The sequence below is a fragment of the Danio rerio genome, chromosome 8 (genome assembly GCF_052040795.2).
Source record: "Danio rerio strain M-AB ecotype USA chromosome 8, GRCz13ab, whole genome shotgun sequence".
NCBI classification, from domain to species: Eukaryota; Metazoa; Chordata; class Actinopteri; order Cypriniformes; family Danionidae; genus Danio; species Danio rerio.
Genome location: NC_141028.1, coordinates 5,328,673 through 5,348,513, shown reverse-complemented (window position 1 = coordinate 5,348,513; position 19,841 = coordinate 5,328,673). Strand labels below are relative to the sequence as shown.

Genomic DNA, 19,841 nt, shown 5'->3' with positions numbered 1-19,841 from the left:
ATTAACAGCATGGTGTAATAAATGGCCGTGATATATTTTGAGCTGAATCTTCACATACATCCTGGAGACCCCTTAAACCAGGGGTCTCAAACTCAATTTACCTGGGGGCCGCAGGAGGCAAAGTCTGGGTGAGGCTGGGCCGCATAAGGGATTTTACAAAAAAAAAGTCCTCAAATGTCATTATTAACAGTTTTAATTATTTCTTCTGAACATGAAGTGTCCTGAACATTAATAGAACATTGAGTGAAGATTATGAACAGTTCTTCTGAACATGGCATCTTTTGCCTACTTCTTGCTGCCAGAGACTTGACAGCGCTTCTTCTCACAAATCTGAACCACATTTGGCTTTAGAGCGGAAGCAGTTGAGACCCTCAGTATGGCTTGAAGATGATCATCATTAAGTCTAGACCTGTACTTTGACTTATTGAAGTCCTAGGGAAAAAAGTGGGGGAACTCACTCAAAACTTCCATTCCCTCACCTAAAAAAAGGCGTATATATGTATAAATAAAACACCCCCACCCCACTCCAGTCACATCAGTCTGTACCAGTCTGTATCTACCTATAATATATATAAGATGCAGGGCAGGCACGTGCACACATAGGGCTCAACCTGTGCAGAGCACATGCCCTTTTTAGTCTTGCATAGAAAGTGCCCTTCCAAAATGATCAAAAGTGCCCCCCGCGACGCGACACACCCTCGGTCCCGCCCTTCAGTAGGCGCGCGATAACACTGCTCTTGAGTACGCGCGTAACAACACAGCTGATCAAAACGCGCGCGACAACGCGCATGGAATGACAAGCGCGCTGTGTACGGATTGAATCAGCGGAGCGGGGAGCGCTCTTTCTCCCCGCTCCGCTGATTCTGTCAGTGTACAGTGGTCGGTGCGGGCCACAAAATATTGCACTGAGGGCCGCAAATGGCCCGCGGGCCGCGAGTTTGAGACCCCTGCCTTAAACAAATCGTTTAAAATATCTGGAGCTAATCATTATTTTTTTCCTTTGGGGAAGTTTTTAAAGGTGACTAATAAACCTTTATAGGTTTAAACCTTGGAACCTTTTTCCACAGCTATATTATCCTGCAAGACCGGTTACTCACTGAAGTTAAGCAGGGCTGAGCCTGGTCAGTACCTGGATGGGAGACCACAAGAGAAAACTAGGTTGCTGTTGGAAGTGGTGTTAGTGAGGCCAGCAGGGGGCGCTCAACCTGTGGTCTGTGTGAGTCCTAATGCCCCATTAAAGTAAAGGGGACACTACACTGTCAGTGAGTGCCGTCTTTCGGATGAGATGTAACCGAGGTCCTGACTCTCTGTGGTCATTAAAAATAGAGCATCAGTAGGGATATAACCCTGATGTCCTAGCTAAATCCCTCCATCGGCCCTTACCGATCATGGCCTCCCAATCATCTCCATCCACCGAATTGGTTCTATCACTGTCTCTTCACTCCTCCAATAGCTGGTGTGTGGTGAAGCACTGGCGCCGTTGTCCTGTGGCTGCCGTCACATCATCCAAGCGGATGCTGCACACTGGTGGAGAGACCCAACTCATGATTGTGAAGCGATAAATGCGCTATATAAATACACACATTACATTTTAGAAACGTTTTGTGAACTATAAAGCTGTACATGTTGCTGTTGAAGCCATCTGTTTGCATTAATTCAACATATTTTGCAAACAAGCATGTTTGATAGTAAACTTTGCACAGAAAAACTACATTTCCCATGATGCCGTATATAAAACAATCCACCAATCAGAGAGTTTCATTGCATAAAGAGAGATCTTTAACTTCGCCCACTCCCACAAGTTTCAGAACTATTAATAAAATAATATAATATAATACAAAATGTATACTATGAAATGTAAATGTATAATAAAATAGTAAAGCATTTTTAAGCATGAGTACCTGTGTTTTGTGTGTGGAGCAGCTGCTGGAGCAGGAGAAGCACGAGCTGCGGCGGCGTCTGGAGAGCCGTGAGGGCGAGTGGGAGGGCCGCGTGGCTGAACTGGAGACGGATGTGCAGCACCTGCAGGGGGAGCTGGAGAGACATCAGCTGCAGCTGCGGGACGCCGACCGGGAAAAGAGCCGAGCCATCAGTGAACTTTCAGAACAGAACCACCGCCTGCTGGAGCAGCTCAGCAGGGTAAGTCACAGGTTTATGATCCACTGCTTACCTTTGACTACAGCTGGGAGATATATGACAAAAAAAAATCTCATATCAGGATATACGTCACGATTTTTTTTTCTCTTTTAAATATTTCCCAAATGATTTTTAACAAAGCAAGGACATTTTCACAGTATGTCTGATAATATTTTTTCTTCTGGAGAAAGTCTTATTTGTTTTTATTTCTGCTAGAATAAAAGCAGTTATTAAATTTTTAAAACCCATTTTTGGGACAAAATTATTAGCCCCTTTAAGCTAATTTTTTTTTCGATAATCTTCAGAACAAACCATCGTTATACAATAACTTCCCTAATTACACTAACCTGCCTAGTTAACCTAATTAACCTAGTTAAGCCTTTAAATGTCACTTTAAGCTGTGTAGAAGTGTCTTGAAAAATATCAAGTAAAATATTATTTACTGTCATCATGACAAAGAGAAAATAAATCAGTTATTAGAAATGAGTTATTAAAACTATTATGCTTAGAAATGTGCTGAAACAATCTTCCCTCTGTTAAACAGAAATTGGGGAAAAAATAAACAGGGGTGCTAATAATTCAGAGAGGCTAATAATTCTGACTTCAACTAATAATTTTGACCTTAAAATGGTGTTTAAAAAATTTAAAACTTATTTTCTTCTAGCCGAAATAAAACAAATAAAGACTTTCTCCAGAAGAAAAAATATTATCAGACATACTGTGAAAATTTCTTTGCTCGTTTAAACATCATTTGGGAAATATTTAAAAATGAAAAAAAAAAATCAAAGGATGGGCTAATAATTCTGACTTCAACGTTGTGTATATATATACATATACCATTTGATGTCAGTAAGTAGGATTTACACAACAACAACAACAACAAAATGCTGCTTGTTCAAACTGTTTATTTAAAAATGAACTGAATCAACACAGTTCTTGAGTTTTCCTGGGGAACAATTGAATTATTTTATATTAAGTCCATTTCAATTTGTAAAAACAATTAAGTTAATTTAATTGATTTGTGTTGGGACAACATGAGGGATTTATTTGGAACCCAGCATTTTTTACAGTGTACTACATATTTCTGCTCCATTTTTGCTCCATCATCACTTCTAAACATGAAATCTCGAATGCTGCCTGCTGATTTAGGAAGAACGATCATAAACACAGGAAAGGGGCTTATTGATTTGTCGGGGCAGAGATTTGCAGGTTAAATGGCGTTTGTGTCAAGTGTGGCCTCTTGTTCACAGGACCATCTGAATTGTAATTGAGTCAGATTGATTTTGTGGTGTTGTGGCAGAAAAAGAGCTGGAGGTCAAACAACAGTCTGTTCCTGAGTCTGAGCTTCATCACACTGACTGAACGCAGATCTTTCTTCATCTTCATCTGTTTACATTTACTGCAGCTAATTAGAACACACACACATAGTGCTTTACTACTGTCTGTCTACATCAGGTTTATTCAGTCAGTCACATGCACACACGCATACACACACATATACATATACATACCACATACAATATACAACACACACACACACACACACGTGAACATGCATGTACACACACACAAACGCGCACACACACACACACACACACACACACACACACACACACACACACACACACACGTGAACATGCATGTACACACACACAAACGCGCACACACACACACACACACACACACACACACACACACACACACACACACACACACACACACACACACACACACAAAAGAAGCTCTAATTTAAGGATCTAGGTGCAAAGTCTAAAGCACATGGCACCAAAGCATTAAGGGCGTATCCGAATCCACTTTTGCTTAAGGACGTAAAAATACGCTTAATAACTTCTGGGTGTGTTTTAAGAACAAACCAATCAGAGTCTCATCTCCCATTCCATTTAAGAGTCAGTTGAGTCGTGCTGTGGCACATTTGCTATTTACATGGCAGACTTTGTAAGAGGAAAAACTGAGCGCTTCACTAGTGAGAAAACAGTTAAACAGAGCATCTGCAGCGCAAGGATAAAGAACGAGCCTCCTCCATTCGGTCTCTTTACTTCCTCTTTACTTAACTCCTTTACTTTCATGGAGTAAGGAAACTGTGTTGTACGTACTCCACTGAAGACATTCATTAGCCTACATATTTAATTTTGTTTAATGAAGTGTGGTCAAAAAACTGAGTTATACTAAACACACGTCCTGTTCTTATGCCCCATTTAGTGATGCAGACATCTCCAAAAACCAACAGGTGGACAAATCTAAACTTGTTTTTAATAAAACCAATATAAATATGCATATAATAAATAATACTGCTAATAATGATAACATTATACAAATGTAAATTATGATAAACTGAAAAAAGCTTCCTGAGGTGAAGAAGGCATGGTTTTTATATTTATGTAGAAAATAATCATTTTTGTAACATTTTACTTATTTATTTGTTTTCATTTGTGAAGATATTTGTGTGTTGCTGTACATCCTGCGTGTATTAAGCAATTTGTAAATGTTTGAACCCACATAGGCGCAGAACTAATATACATATCTCTGCGCTGGACTTTAGAGCAGGTTTCAGCTGGTCTACTGAACAGTCTATTTCATTTCTTTAAAAAAATCATCGTGCCAACAATGGGCCTGAACACACCTCTATTTTTAGACTAGCACACCCATGAGTCTACAAAGAGGCACAATTGGATATGCTATTTTAACAACTTAGTGCAAAACGTAAAAATTACAGTTGCGCTGGTCTAAAAATAGCAACAAATCGCAGCAAACACGTTGTGCACCTTATTGTGCCAGGTGTATGATAGGGCCCAGTATGTCACATGCGCACACACAGATGTACAAACAAACAAACACACCTTACATACACACACATTTGTTTTATTTTGGCTAGAATAAAAGCATTTTTTATATTTTAAAACCATTTTAAGGTCAATATTATTAGACCCCTTAATATATATATATATATATATATATATATATATATTAGGGCTGTAACGATACACGATATAAAATCGAAATCGCGACACTCAGATCTACGATCCTGTGTCGCGGTGTGATAAGGGAGAATCGCGACACACCACGTGACTACCTTTCCAATAACGTCACGCGTGCCTGCAAAAGTTGAGCTAATCAACACTTTTTTTCGTTCGACATTACAAGCACTGCTCCGTTTAAGCCCTCGCAATATTTAGCCGGGAGAGCTCGCACGGAGCTCTTAGTAAGGGACCGTCTGAATGTGTCAGGGATATCAAAAACAAAACCAACTTAACCCCGCTTGACAACCGACAACGACAGAAACATTGCCAATGCTGTCAAAGCGGCCGGATTTTCAGCGCATATACGATGATTTGCTCACACTGTTAATGTGGCTGCGCAAAAGGGATGGGCATTCACCAGATGATGTCAGGTAACAGCGCAAACCTTTCTGTAACCGTGCTGTGCGCTTTCTGTTTGAACCTTTGAAAGTGCTGACTGACAGGTGCGTGAGGTCAGAAAACACGACGAAGCTTTAAGTTAAGATGAACACAGTTTCTATAGTTATACTTTATTTAGAGATAAAGGTATATGGCTCTGCATATAATCACTCTATCTTGCTGGAGTTTATAGCCGTTTTGCTTTACTTCAGGACGCATTAACACCGCTCTGATGGTCTAATCGTTGTTTTAAGTTATCCAAAGCTGTATGAATATACAAATCTTGAATATCACAATAGTATTAAATATTACAATTGTAACAACACAGACAGCAACACTTTTGCACAATCGATACCCAGCTGATTCAGTCGTTTCATAAGAGGACCGCGCCTCTTCTTTTTTCCTTGTCAACAAAGGCAGTAAGGTGCGCCTCGTTTTCGGCCACTTGTTTAACTGCAAGGCATACTTATTTTGCGGGACGATAACATATAACCTGTGCCTACAGACACATTTGCCAAAGAAGCAAAATGGAAGAAGAATATTGCTGTTTGATACAGACCTGTTGATGCTAAACCAGCGCTTATGTTGACCTGGATCTGCGTAATAAATGCAACAAATAGGCTTTACTTTTTATTTTACAGCTTAAAGCATGTACGCAGATTAATGCAATATCATATTTAAACAACAAAACAAAAAGTCTACATATGCGCGCATTGTTGATGTCTTTTCATCACGCAGCGCGCGCACTTGAACCGCGAGGGAGAGAGAGGAAAGCATAGGCTATATCAGGACATATTCTTTAAAATAATGATTTCTATTAAAAATGTCAAAGGTTTTGTGATTATAATAATAACAGCGGGGCATTAAATAAATGCATATTTTCCGTGGAGCGGGCAATTTGAGGAAGTCTGCGATTTTTATTTGACGGAAGAAAAAACATATGATTGGAAAAAAAAGCCCATGCCGGCTATTAAAAAGAATCAGTCAGTATTTTCGTTTTGTAATATAAATTAATTATTTAAGTGAAAATAATTAAGGGCAGTCCTATTTTTTTTTATTCATTTTATTTAGTTTATTCTGCTCTTCTGTGCTAAACACTGCAGGTGCGTGAAGATGCTCTGTTGTTCTGTTCCGCTATTAATATATAAAAATAAATCAGTATTTTAAAATGCAATATTTAATGTGTCAGACACAAAATAGACACGTCAATTTGTTTAATATAAAATTAATAGTAATCTGACCAGTTCACCGTTAATAACCGATTAATGAGCGGCGGTTGTCGGTTAGCAAAATTAACGAAATGAGCATCCCTAGTAGCTATTTAATTTACTTTTTCTATGTAAGAGAACTTGATTGAAAAATAATTTTCAACATGCTTGAACCATCTACACAATGGAGTTTAGTTCTGTTTGGTTTTTCAACAGTATTTTGTTACAAAGAAAACAGAAGTGATAGCTTTGGCTATTTATTTATTTTATATATGGCTATTTATATTGTTAATAATTTGCATAGTTAAAATTGTTCTTTGATGTTTAGTTTATAAAGATTTTTCCAATGTTATTTAATAAAAAATAGTTTTAAAAATCTTTTTTTCCCACCCCACACGAAAAAAAAAAAAATCGTGATACGAACCGAATCGTGGGTCAAAAATCGTGATACGAACCGAATCGTGGGTTTGGTGTATCGTTACAGCCCTATATATATATATATATATATATATATATATATATATATATATATATATATATATATATATATATATATATATATATACAGTTGAAAGCAGAAGTCATTAAAAAAGTCAAATGTTAATGTGACTAAACTCTTCTCTTTTAGGTAAGTTATGATTATCAAATTTGTTTTTGTTGTACTTAATAGCAGAATAATGAGAGAGATATTGTTTGAGATATTGTTATAACTTTTTTTGAAAGTCAAGTTTACATACAATAAGGTTATTCTGCCTCTGAAAAAGCTCAGATGATGGTGTCAAGGTTTTGGAAATTTCTGATTGGCTAATTGACAACATTTGAGTTAATTGGAGACACAACTGTAGGATATTATTTACGAAAAACCTCAAACACACTGCTTCCTTGTGTGACAACATGGGAAAATCAACAAGCCAGAATTTTAAAACAAGGCAGATTACAATTGGCTAAATTACACTGGGGAAAAGAGTAATGTTTGGAGACATGTCATGTGGTCTGATGGAACTAAGATTGAACTGTTTGGCCATAAATAATGACCAGTGTTACAATTGGAGGACAAAGGGGAAAGCTTACAAGCCTGGGAACACCATCCCAACTGTGAAGTATGGGGGTGGCAGCATCATGTTGTGGGGCTGTTTTGCTGCAGGAGGGACTGGTCCACTTCACAGCATAGATGGCATCATGAAGAAAGAACATCATGTAGAAATACTGCCGCAACATCTCAAGACATCAGCCAGGAAATTAAAACTTGGCCACAAATGAGTCTTCCAAACAGACCATGACCCTAAGCATACTGCCACATTAGGTAAAATGTGCTTTAAGGACAACAAAGTGAATGTTTTTGAGTGGCCATCACAAAGCCCTGATCTCAATTCTATAGAAAATTTGTGGGCAGAGTTGAAAAAGCTTGTGCGGGCAAGACAGCCAACAAATCTGACTCGGTTACAACAATTCTGTCAGGGGGAATGGGCCAAAATTCCTTCAAACTATTGTGAGAAGCTTGTGGAAGGATAAGGTTATGTTCCTTTTCTTAGAGTGTATGTAAACTTCTAGTTTCAACAATATATATATATATATATATATATATATATATATATATATATATATATATATATATATATATATATATATATATATTGATTGTCTACTGTTATACGACTTGCCTAATTAAATATTACCTCAAATACTATTTACTGTCATCATGACAAAGATACAATAAATCAGTTACTAGAAATGAGTTATTAAATCTATTATGTTTAGAAAGGTGTTGAAAAATCTCTCTATTGAACAGAAATTAGGGGAAAATATACAGGGCGGGCTAATAATTCAAAAGGGCAGAAATTGTCATTTTAGTTTAGTTTTCTGTTCACACATTGACAATAATAAGAGATTAATACACGGAAATTCTTCGACAGTCCTTTTACATAATTATAATCTGCAGCATGTTAGCTAATGCTGCTGTTCTGTTAAGCAAGCGAGTCTCTGAATAGGAGAGGAGATGAGAAATCTACTAATGGATGTGCTGCTGCAGACTCAGATGACCTTCCTCCTACAGGAAGTGACATAAGGCAGACACACACACACACACACACACACACGGATGAACTCAGGTGGGATTAAGCTTTAATCCAGATCCTCTTTCCTTGACCAGCAGCGTTACTGAAACAGAGGACAGAAACATTTCTTTGATTTCTTACAAACACAAGAGCAACCCGAATGCTGGATAGTCACTAATGATCTCTGAAACTGTTTCATCATTGACTAGTTTAGATTAAAAAAAAAAAACTCCTGCATAAGATTGTTTCAGAATTGAGAGTTATTAATAAGACCCTAAATTTACACTAACCGGCCGCTTTATTAGGTACACACAGCTAGTATCAGGTTTAATACACACACAGATGGACACATACAATACGCACAATATACTTACACACTCTATACACACACACTAAATAAGCTTTACAACAAAAACAATATTCTTATGTCTTATCCTCCTGAGACTGTCGTAATTCGACTTCTTATCAATTAGAAATGATCAGACCGGAGGTTTTGAATATCAGAAAATAGACTTTATTCTCCATAATAAGGCCGAGAAAGAGCAGAGCAGACCTCATAGCATTCTCCTCCTCTTTATCCTACTAGACCAGTAATATACAATGGCAGCTTAGGGTACAAGTTGCCATCCGCATCTTTGCTTTAGAAATGAGATGAAATAAGATGAAATAAAATATCATTCCAAAACTGGAACATGGAGCCTTCTCACTCTCTGTGCTGCAGATGGAAATGCAAAGGATGTTTAGAAATGTAAAACACCTAAAGATGGTGTACTGGTGTTCACTAAGGGGTTAAACTGAGACTCTTCCAGTGAAAGAAGAACTGAAAAAAATCTTGAGTGTGAATGTACTGCAGAAATATAGTAGTTTTGGTGAATTGCTGATGTAGATGCCAAGACAACAGGACAAATACAAATCCTACATATAAGTCCAATGCCAGATGGTCTGTACAGTGTACAGTTAATGAAGAGATGTCAAAGTAGCACAATACAGTATATTAGACACAAGTATTTAACAATAAACGGTGAAAAATGCTTGATTTTTTGTCTTGTTTCTAGACCAAATATCTAAAAATTCTTAAATCAAGAAGCATTTTTAGAGGAGCAAAATAGATTGTCTTGGTTTAAGTTATCTTATTAAATAATATGACAAAAATTAATTCTGTTTTTTCTTAAAACAAGCAAAATAATCTGCCAATGGGGCAGAACCGGAGTGGGACTTCTTTTCAGGCCTGGAGTTTCAAGCCTTAGACCAGCCCAACTCAGTGCAACATCTGAAAATATGTTATGTGCTCAATTCTTTATAGATATGCAGTTCTTTGTAACGATGGTCACACAAAAAACAACGTGCTGACCACTGGACCACAATGGCGCTGTAATGCCAGAGAGTCTGGAATAAAAAATAAGTATTGCACCGGTATCTGCAAGACTTTTAACCACAGTATTACTTTCTAATGATGGCTTAATCTTTTTCTACCCTTTTTTCTGATCAAGTTATGTGAGATTTGTTAATGTAGTGAATCATCTGATTTTCATTGAGCTGGTGTAATATTCAATAATATTAAATATTCGAATTCTTATATTCACTAAGGTGCTGCTGTTTGGGGTGGAATGATAGTTACCTCACCTATCTGAAGGCTGCGTTAAACTCACGAAGCTGCGAGAGAATAAATAAAAAGAGCGGAGCTGCGGCAAAACAACAAATAAAAAGAGTGAGGCTATGGTCAAATAAATAAATAAATGAAAAAAGTGTGACTGCTGAGAGTGCAAGCAGCTAGGGACAACGGCCCTCGTGGCCAAAAAACGGACCGGCCAACCGGGAATTCTCCCGGTCCTCCCGATTAGCCAATCCAGGCCTGCAATGGGGTGAGCAAAATAATCTTGCTTTTCTATTTGACACAAGATTATTTACCTTCGGCCACTTTTTGAAATGATTAAAGGCTGTTTTATTCTTCTGCTTCAAACGCACACGTATGCTACGGCGCAGCCTACGCGTCGACGCATAGCTCTACGGCATGGCCGTCGGCGTCGCTGACGTGCACCTCTAAAAAAATTAAACTACACGTCGCAACGACCCATAACGTAAGCTCTGTGATTGGTCGACTTGGTAGCGCTGACGAGTCTGGGCTGGACTGAGAGCCGTGTGAGCCCGATGGAGCGATTGTTTACAAGTGTGGAGTCCCGTGAAGGAGCTTCGAATGGAAAGTCCGCCGGTTTCTGCCTCAAAATGAGCGAGTTTGAGCCACTTGTACATCCCGGAAGCGTTCAGAAAGAACAAAACACCAGCCAAGAAACTCGACACAGAGGAACATTAACACCTCACTGCCATCTAGCGTTTTGGAAGTGTTAATGCAGACCAACAGAGACAGTGCGCAGAAGTATAAATGCACAGCTACGCACGTTGCATGCGCCGTGGGTTGCGCCGGTCACTTGACACAGAAGTATAAACCAGGCTTAACTACAAGGTACGTTATTATATGTTGGGAGATTATCATTCATTTGCGGGCATCCAGAGACTCGCAAAACTTCCTGGCCTACTCATAATTCTCTCTTCATATAGCCGTATGCCTATTACTGTATCCATAAATCACAGTGATATAACTGCTCGAATCGTATCGTTTTCTCACTGCAATCGATCCGCTCCAAAGTTTGTTTCAATCGAGCCGAGACCAACTCATTCAAGCGAACTCAGAGCGATTGATTTGTCGTGGATCCGAGAGCGATTGGTGGTTTCACATATGCTAAACGAACCGCGCTAACTGGGCGAACAAGACAGGTTCCGAAACAAAAGTGTAGGTTTGAAAGCACCCTAATCAGTTTTTAAATTAATTTTAGTAATATTATTAACTAACAGGAAAATATTCATATGATTTATTTACAAAACAGTTTATACAGTAATATTTTCTTATGTTATATATATATTTTATTATATTATATATGTCTTTTAGCACATATATTATATGAGAGACTTGATTTGTTTACCAAATAAGTGGATCTAATTGGATTTTCATTGTAAACATTAAAAAAAAGTTAAAAAGGTATTTTTTTTTATTTCATATATAGGCTTTTAGTTACAATACTCCCAAAACCATCTTACAAAATAGTTATAAGCTATTCACACAATAAAAAAAGAACTGCGGACGCGTCGTGTATAAACCAGACTTAAGACTTGGTTGTTTTGCTAAATAATTGTTTGCTAGAAGAGTGTTGAGAATGCAATTCCTGTTTCAAGAAATGAGCCAAACTAATGATGAAAAACTAAAATATAAACATAATAATAATACATTAAAGAAGTGTCCGTCTGGAGAGACAGGTGACAGCTAGATAATAGAGTAGAACAGCTTCACGAGCAGGTAAAGCCTAGTAAAGACAGACAGCATAAATGTTTAGCTAATGAGTTGAACATATTGTGCTGTGTTGGACAGATGCTTTCTGTTGCGCACACACACACACACACACACACACACACACACACACACACACACACACACACACACACAGGGGGTTGTCAAAAAGCTTGAACCCCAGCAGTCTAATCTGATCAGAGAGACGCATTGCACTAATTACATTACAAAGGTTTAGAGGGGGTGGGCGGTGGGGGGAGACACACAAAAACAGACCTGCATTTCATTACGGAGATGAGCTGATTTTGACCTTTTTATAATAGATGATCTCATTGACTTTATGTTCACTGGTAGACAGGAGGTTGAGGAAATGAATCCCAAAGCAAAATCAGTAATGCCCAGATCACACTGCACAATTTCAGCCCTGATTTCTCGCTCGGTCGCTAGATATCTATCCAAAAATGCAAACTAAATTTATTCGCAAAACTATAATATCGCATAAACACCGCATGAATAAAGCACCTTTCCATCTAACAAAATTATCACTTCCTGATAAACTGGCACCAAAAATCAAAAGTAAAAACAGAATTTACTGCGGTAGGAGAAGCTGTGGTAATCTTTTCCTTATTTAATAAATGACTTGCGCCTCAGAAGAAAACATGCAATGAACGTGTGGTGGCATTTGATGACGCGAGCACAGATGCTCTACTGGAGGTCATAAATACAGTTTTTTACGATTGTTTACACTCTAAAATAAAAAATTTCCACACAATTTGCAAAATTCTACTCCAAGTAGCAAAGCACAGGCCCAGATTTGCACAACATTACACACAAAGGGCTCTATTTTGACGGTCCAATTGCAGAGCGCAAAACGCAGGGCGCAAACGCTTTCAGGGCGTGTCAGAACGCGTTTTTGCTAATTTAAGGACGGGAAAACCTGCTTTGTGCCATGGTGCATGGTCTAAAAGGGTTGAGTTTATTTTCTTAATGAGTTATAGGTGTGTTTTGAGAATAAACCAATCAGAGTCTCATCTCCCATTCCCTTTAAGAGCCAGCTGCATCGCGCCAAGAGCGCATTTACTATTTACAGGACGCAAAGTAAGTCTAAGTGGAAAAACTGAGCATTTCACAAGCAAACAGTTAACAGTTGACAGTTTTTTAACAAAAAACTGTTAAACAGAGCATCTACTGCGTGAGAATGAGAGATAAATGATCACTTTTACATTCGCTCTTGGATAGGGAAACCTTTACTCACAGACATCAATTAGTCTATAAATAAATAATTTTGTTTGTTAAGTGCAAATATTCATTTCAAAACTATTTCTAAATTCAGTTCTAATTTCCAGCAAACGAATAAATGAACAATAATAACAAAGTGTGCTCAAAAACCTGAGTTATATCCTAAAACACATGCTGTGCCCCATATGGTCTAAAACCTGACAGGTGGGCAAATCTAAGCTTGTTTTTAATAAAACAAATATAAATATGTATAGAATAAATAATACTGCTAATAATAATAACATTATACAAAAGCAAATTGTTATGAATGAACTGAAAAAGCCTCCCGAGATGAAGACATAGAAGCAGTGATTTTTCATATTTATGTAGGCTAGAAAATAATATGTTTTGTAATATTTTAATCCTTTATATTTATATCCTAAATCTATTCTTATTATATCCTATATATATCCTTAATATTTACATTTTTTCATATGTAAAGATATTTGCCTATTGCTCTCTTGTGTGTATTAAGCAGTGTGTAAGTGAGGAGCAACTCTGCGCTGGAGTTTAGACCGGGTTAGTTTTGGTGTAATGAAAAATCTATTATAGTTTCTCAAAATAGCGACGCGCCAGCAGTCCGCCTCAGATCGCCTTCCTTTTTAGACCAGAACGCCTTTGGGCGCACAAATGAGCGCTAATGCATTTGCTATTTAAACAGCGTAGCGCAACGCCTCAAAACGACTCCTGAAACTACCAAAAGACTATTGCGCCGTGCCTTGCGCCACACTGCGCCGGGTATATGACAGGGCCCAAAGTCTGCTTCACTCTTTTTGCAAAACATTACACACAGTGATTTGTAAAACTCTACACACATTTCGACACCTTAGACACAGATAAGGATTGTGAGGTTACTTCCTTGTCATTACAAAGCCCCGGATTGCCAATGACCACACTAATGAACGAATTGAATAAACACGTCCTAAAGGTAGGCAGAGATGAGCTAATTTAAAAACCCAGCAGTCAGGTGTGCTATAAAAGGCAGCAGGTGAATTCACCTGTATTCATCAAAAAATAGAAGGAGCTAGAAGAAGAGTGAGAATGAGAGGGGGAGCTCAAAGAGGAGAAGAAGGAGGTAGAGGAAGATGCCTAGGTAGAGGAAGAGGTAGAGAAGGGCTTGAAGAGTTGATAGAACCTGAACAAAGAAGACGAGGACCAAATTTGACTCAAGAAATCTGTGCAACACTTATTGACCATGTTATCAACCATGGACTGACACTGATGAAAGCTGGACAAAAAGTTCAACCAAATCAAAGCAGAATTACTGTATTTATTAAAATTGAAATAAATACTTGAAATATTCAGTCTGCAGCATCACTGTTGTGCAGTGCTTGATAAGTTTATAGTGGATCTATATGTGTACATTCTCCATATACAGTATATCAAACTAATCATGAAGAATGTTTGGGTTTGTCACTATTTTAATTTGTCATCAAAATGATCCCTTACATAACAATGTCTGCCCAAAAACCTAGCACATGCTATTTCCAAAACTTTTTTTTTTTTTTTTACAAATGTGTTTTTTATTTATCACAGCAATGTGAAACTGTCTGCAATAGTGTCTGATCATTGAGGACTGTGTTAGTTCAATGCAAACTAATAGCATTTTTATAAATATGTGTATGTTTTGACTGAAGTGTGTGATTTGACTAAAGTGTGTCATTTAGCAAACAATCTAGGAATTCTGCAAATTTGATTGTGGTGTTTGAATAATTGTGGTTATATTTTGAAAAAAAATAACCCAGTTTTCAAAATTGTGTGTAAACAATTGAAAAAACACTAATATAATAACACTAATACTGAACCGGTTAAGGTGTTTTATAAGGACCAAAACAACATTTCAGATGTTTTACAGTGCGCTCAGCCTGCTGGTTTGTCCATTCACACACATTTTTATCATCACATGATCTCTTGTAATCCATCGTGGTTTATGTGCGTGTTTTCTTATCGAATAAAAAATTTATCCAACACTCTCAGAAATAAAGATATGCAAGCTATCACTGGGGTGGTACCTTTTCACCATACTGGTACCTCAAACGTATATATCAGTACCTAAAAGATTAAAGAGGAACACTTTTGTACTTTTTAGGTACCAATATGTACCCTTAAGGTTTAAATATGGACCTTTTAGCTACTAATTTGTACCTTTTGAAAAGGTACCACCCCAGTGACAGCTTGCGTACCTTTATTTCTGAGAGTGTACTCAGGTATGCACATGTTTTTTTTTTGCGCATTTTCAAAACTGATGCGCATCTTGGCGTTTCCATCAACCATTTTTTTATGCTTATATCCAAAATGTGCATAATAATAGGTGAATGGAAACATAGCTAGTGATGACCTACAGCCAATGGGAGAGCAGGATACAGGACAGTGGAGAGTTTAAGAAGTTCATTCATTCATTCATTCATTTTCTTTTCGGCTTTGTCCCTTTATTAATCTGGGATTGCCACAGCGGAATGAACCACCAACTTCAACATGGGTTCCAACCCATCACTGGGAGACATCCATACACACTCATTCACTATGGACAATTTAGCTTACCCAGTTAACCTGTACCGCATGTCTTTGGACTTGTTGGGGAAACCGGAGCACCCGGAGGAAACCCATGCGAACACGAGGAGAACTTGCAACCTCCACACAGAAATGCCAACTGACCCAGCCGAGGTTCAAACCAGCGACCTTCTTGCTGTGAGGCGATCATGCTACTCACTGAGCAACCGTGATGCCGTTTGAGGAGTTACAGACCCCAATATCAGAATAAATAAGCTTTACAACTGAAGACAAAGAAACAACTGATCAGCACATCGCAGAATTATTTATTGACCTACAACTGCAGTCATAATTATTCACCCTTAAGTGATTTTTCTTTTTCAAATATTTCCCAAATGATGTTTAACAGAGCAGGGAATTTTTCACAGTATTTCCTATAATTTAGTTTTCTTCTGGAAAAAAGTCAGATTTTTTTTATTTCAGCTAGAATAAAAGCAGTTTTTAATTTTTGAAAAACCATTTTAAGGTCAGTATTATTAGAAATGTTTTTCTTCAATTGTCTCTAAACAAACCACCCTAACTTGTGTGATTAACCCTTTTAATGTCACTTTAAGCTGAATGCTAGTATCTTGAAAAATATCTAGTCAAATATCATCTAAAAATCCTTAAAATGCTTGAATTTAATCGAATGTTTTCAAAGCTTGAACAGTGCTTCAATTCTGGATAAAGTGCTTGAAACTGCTTAAAGGTGCTGTATGTAAGATTTTGACACTTATAAAGCATAAAAATGCCAAGAAACATGCTGAATAAACATCCTTGTTTATCTGAAAAACAATGTTGAAGTCAGACATTCTGCTTTGAAAATGTCGTTACGTGCTGCAACGGCTGCCTTTGTTTTGGTGATTTAACTCGCCCAATACCAGTTTAGCCAATTATATTTCAGCACCCTGTTTTGCCTTAGTGGAAAACAGAGTATTTTTTCAACAACTACAGTCAAAATAGCATGCGTCCGTGACTGAAATGCGACCTCCGGTGGACAGTAGCAGACTCAGAAATGAGATGCAGATTCAGAGTTTCACATAAGGTGGTTGTTAATAAGCAAATAATATAAATGTTACCAATGTAAACATCAGGTGAGCAGGTTACATTGTAACCCCATGTCCTAACAACACACTACGTGTCGAGATACGCAGTGATAAGCAAGTTGGCTGTTTGCACCAAACGAAATGTAATGGGTTGTAATCTAATTAATACATATTAAACCTCTTTAACATTAGCAAATATGCATGCTGAATCACAGATATGTGTTGGCTTGCACTGAGTCTCGTTTCTAAAGTAAAATTTTTAAACAGTTTATTTATTTTCAAGATCTGAGGTGAACTATTTGCTGCTGCTTTCAGTAGTATGGCAATAAATGTGTTGTAAAACGGCATTTAAACTCACATTGTTTGCATTTAGCACTGAATAAAGCACATGAGGTCTACGTGAGCTGATCATTGTCAGTTTTCTGTTGTTCACCTGTGAGAAATAGAAGCCATTTCTAATATATCAATTCGAGTTTTATAAAACTTCTTTTAATATGGAAAATACTTTAGTCGGCCTTTAGTCTCGAACGACTTGGTCTTCAATCTGGCAACCTGCGCTTGTGTTTGTTTTGCTCCAAGAATGCAACACCTAGTTCAACCACTGGGTGTCAGACTTGCATACTGCACCTTTAAAAATGTATTTGTGTTGAATTTATCTTACTAAATGGCTAATAATAATTTGTTGTAATGGTGACGCGGTGGCGCAGTGGGTAGCACTCTCGCCTCACAGCAAGAAAGTTGCTGGTTCAAGCCTCGGCTGGGTCAGTTGGCATTTCTTTGTGGAGTTTGCATGTTCTCCCCGTGTTCGCATGGATTTCCTCCAGGTGCTCTGGTTTTCCCCACAGTCCAAAGACATGCGGTACAGGTAAAAAAAAAATTGACCTGTTAATATGTTGAAGTGTTTCCCAGTGATGGGTTGCAGCTGGAAGGGCATCCGCTGTGTAAAACATATGCTGGATAAGTTGGCGGTTCATTCCGCTGTGGCGACCCCAGATTAATAAAGGGACTGAGCTGACATGAATGAATGAGCGATGTTATGCTCAGCATTAGTAGTAGTAGCTATACTCATCTTAGATAACATTAGAGTACAAAAGTATATTAATTCTGTAATCATTTTAAATCTTCCCATCAAATTTGGTCAAACCACATGGAGCGGGTTTATAGCTTGATTATGTGATCGTCCAGCAGTCTGACATTTGTCTCAGTGTCTCTTCATACAGCAGACAGGTTTTCCTCCTCTGACAGTGTGACTCAGGAATATCTCATCGCCGCCAATCACCATCCTTACATATCGCTATGGCAACCCTGAGTGTTATGTTCAATTCCACGTGTGACCATCACCCCTTAAAGGGACAGTACACGCAAAATTGAAAATCCTGTGATCAATTACTAACCTTTTACCCTGTTTGAGTGTCTACCCTCTGCTGAACACAAAAAAGAAGATATTTTGAAGTATGCTGACAACCTGTAACCATTGACTCACATTGTCACTGTGTTTACTACAATCAAAGTCAATGGTTTTCAGCTTTTTTCAAATATCTTCTCTTGTGTTCTGAGCAATGAAACTCAATATGGTTTTTAGGCACTTGAGAGTGAATAAAGTTCATTTCTGTGTGAACTATACCTTTAAATACAGCTGCTAAACTCAAAGACTGATTGATCTCATTGTGAATCTGGGGTTCTGGAATCTCTGTACTGTACCACTGTACTAAGTGGTTCCCCTAGCAACGCTCTTTGTTATGCAGATGAGGCAGAGATGAAGGAATAGGCATGTTAAATGCAGGTGTCCCTGATCTGCCATCTGACATAACACACACACATAAACACACACACACGTGACGCTTGCGGCTCAATAAAGGGATGAGCATGTGAGGCCAGTGTTTGCCATGTGCTTTGGTCATGTAGAGCTGCACTTCAGCCCACATTGACCAGCGTCTGATTCACACACGACAGACAGACAGCGCACACACACACACACACACACACACACAGACGCACACGCACACACTAATGGAGTTTTGATTGGTGTAATTCATGAAGGAGTTGCAGAAAGAATCACTACAGCTGTTTAATTAAAGGCCTCTCAGATTTGTAGGTATAGAAATGTGATCTATGGAAATATATGCAAATTACATAGACAGACAGACAGACAGACAGACAGACAGACAGACAGATAGATATATAAGCAGACCCACAGACAGACAGAATGATAGACAGAAAGAAGGATGAGCAGACGGACAGACAGAACAATAGAAAGATAGACAGAGAGACAGACAGATAAATGATAGGTAGATGGATGAACGGACAGACAGACAGACGAATGGATAGACAGACAGATAGATAGAATGATAGATAAATAAAATGAAAGATAGATGGACGGACAGATAGAATGATAGATAGATAAAACGATAGATAGTTAGACGGACAGACAGTCAGAAAGAAAGATAAGCAGACAGACAGATAGATGGACAAACAGATAAATAAAACAACATATGGACGGACGGATGGATAGATGGATGGACGGACGGACAGACAGACAGACAGAAGGACGAATAGAATGATGATAGGAGCTGAAGGAGAAACAAATCACACTCTTTTTGTCGTCGTATGCACCAGACACCTTCTTATAAGCATCCATGCAACATTGTGCACTTCTGAGTGTGCCCTTCACAGGTGAGTTTGTGCACGTCTTGTGTGTGAGATGGATGGATGGATGGATGGATGGATGGTTAGGTAGGTAGGTAGGTAGGTAGGTAGGTAGATAGATAGATAGATAGATGATAGATAGATAGATAGATAGATAGATAGATAGATAGATAGATAGATAGATAGAT

General features: G+C 38.1%; 1 protein-coding gene across 6 annotated transcripts in view; it reads left to right on the top strand.

The window, feature by feature from the left end:
- Nucleotides 1-19,841, top strand: part of bicdl1 (BICD family like cargo adaptor 1) — a 71,569-nt gene that overhangs the window by 15,092 nt on the left and 36,636 nt on the right. For all 6 annotated transcript variants that reach the window (XR_015496796.1, XR_015496799.1, XR_015496800.1 and 3 more), the window contains 1 exon segment: nucleotides 1,924-2,139. Coding sequence is in view for 1 of the 6 variants with exons in the window: in NM_001442753.1 (NP_001429682.1) it covers nucleotides 1,924-2,139 (216 nt within the window). In the remaining 5 variants the exon portion in view is untranslated.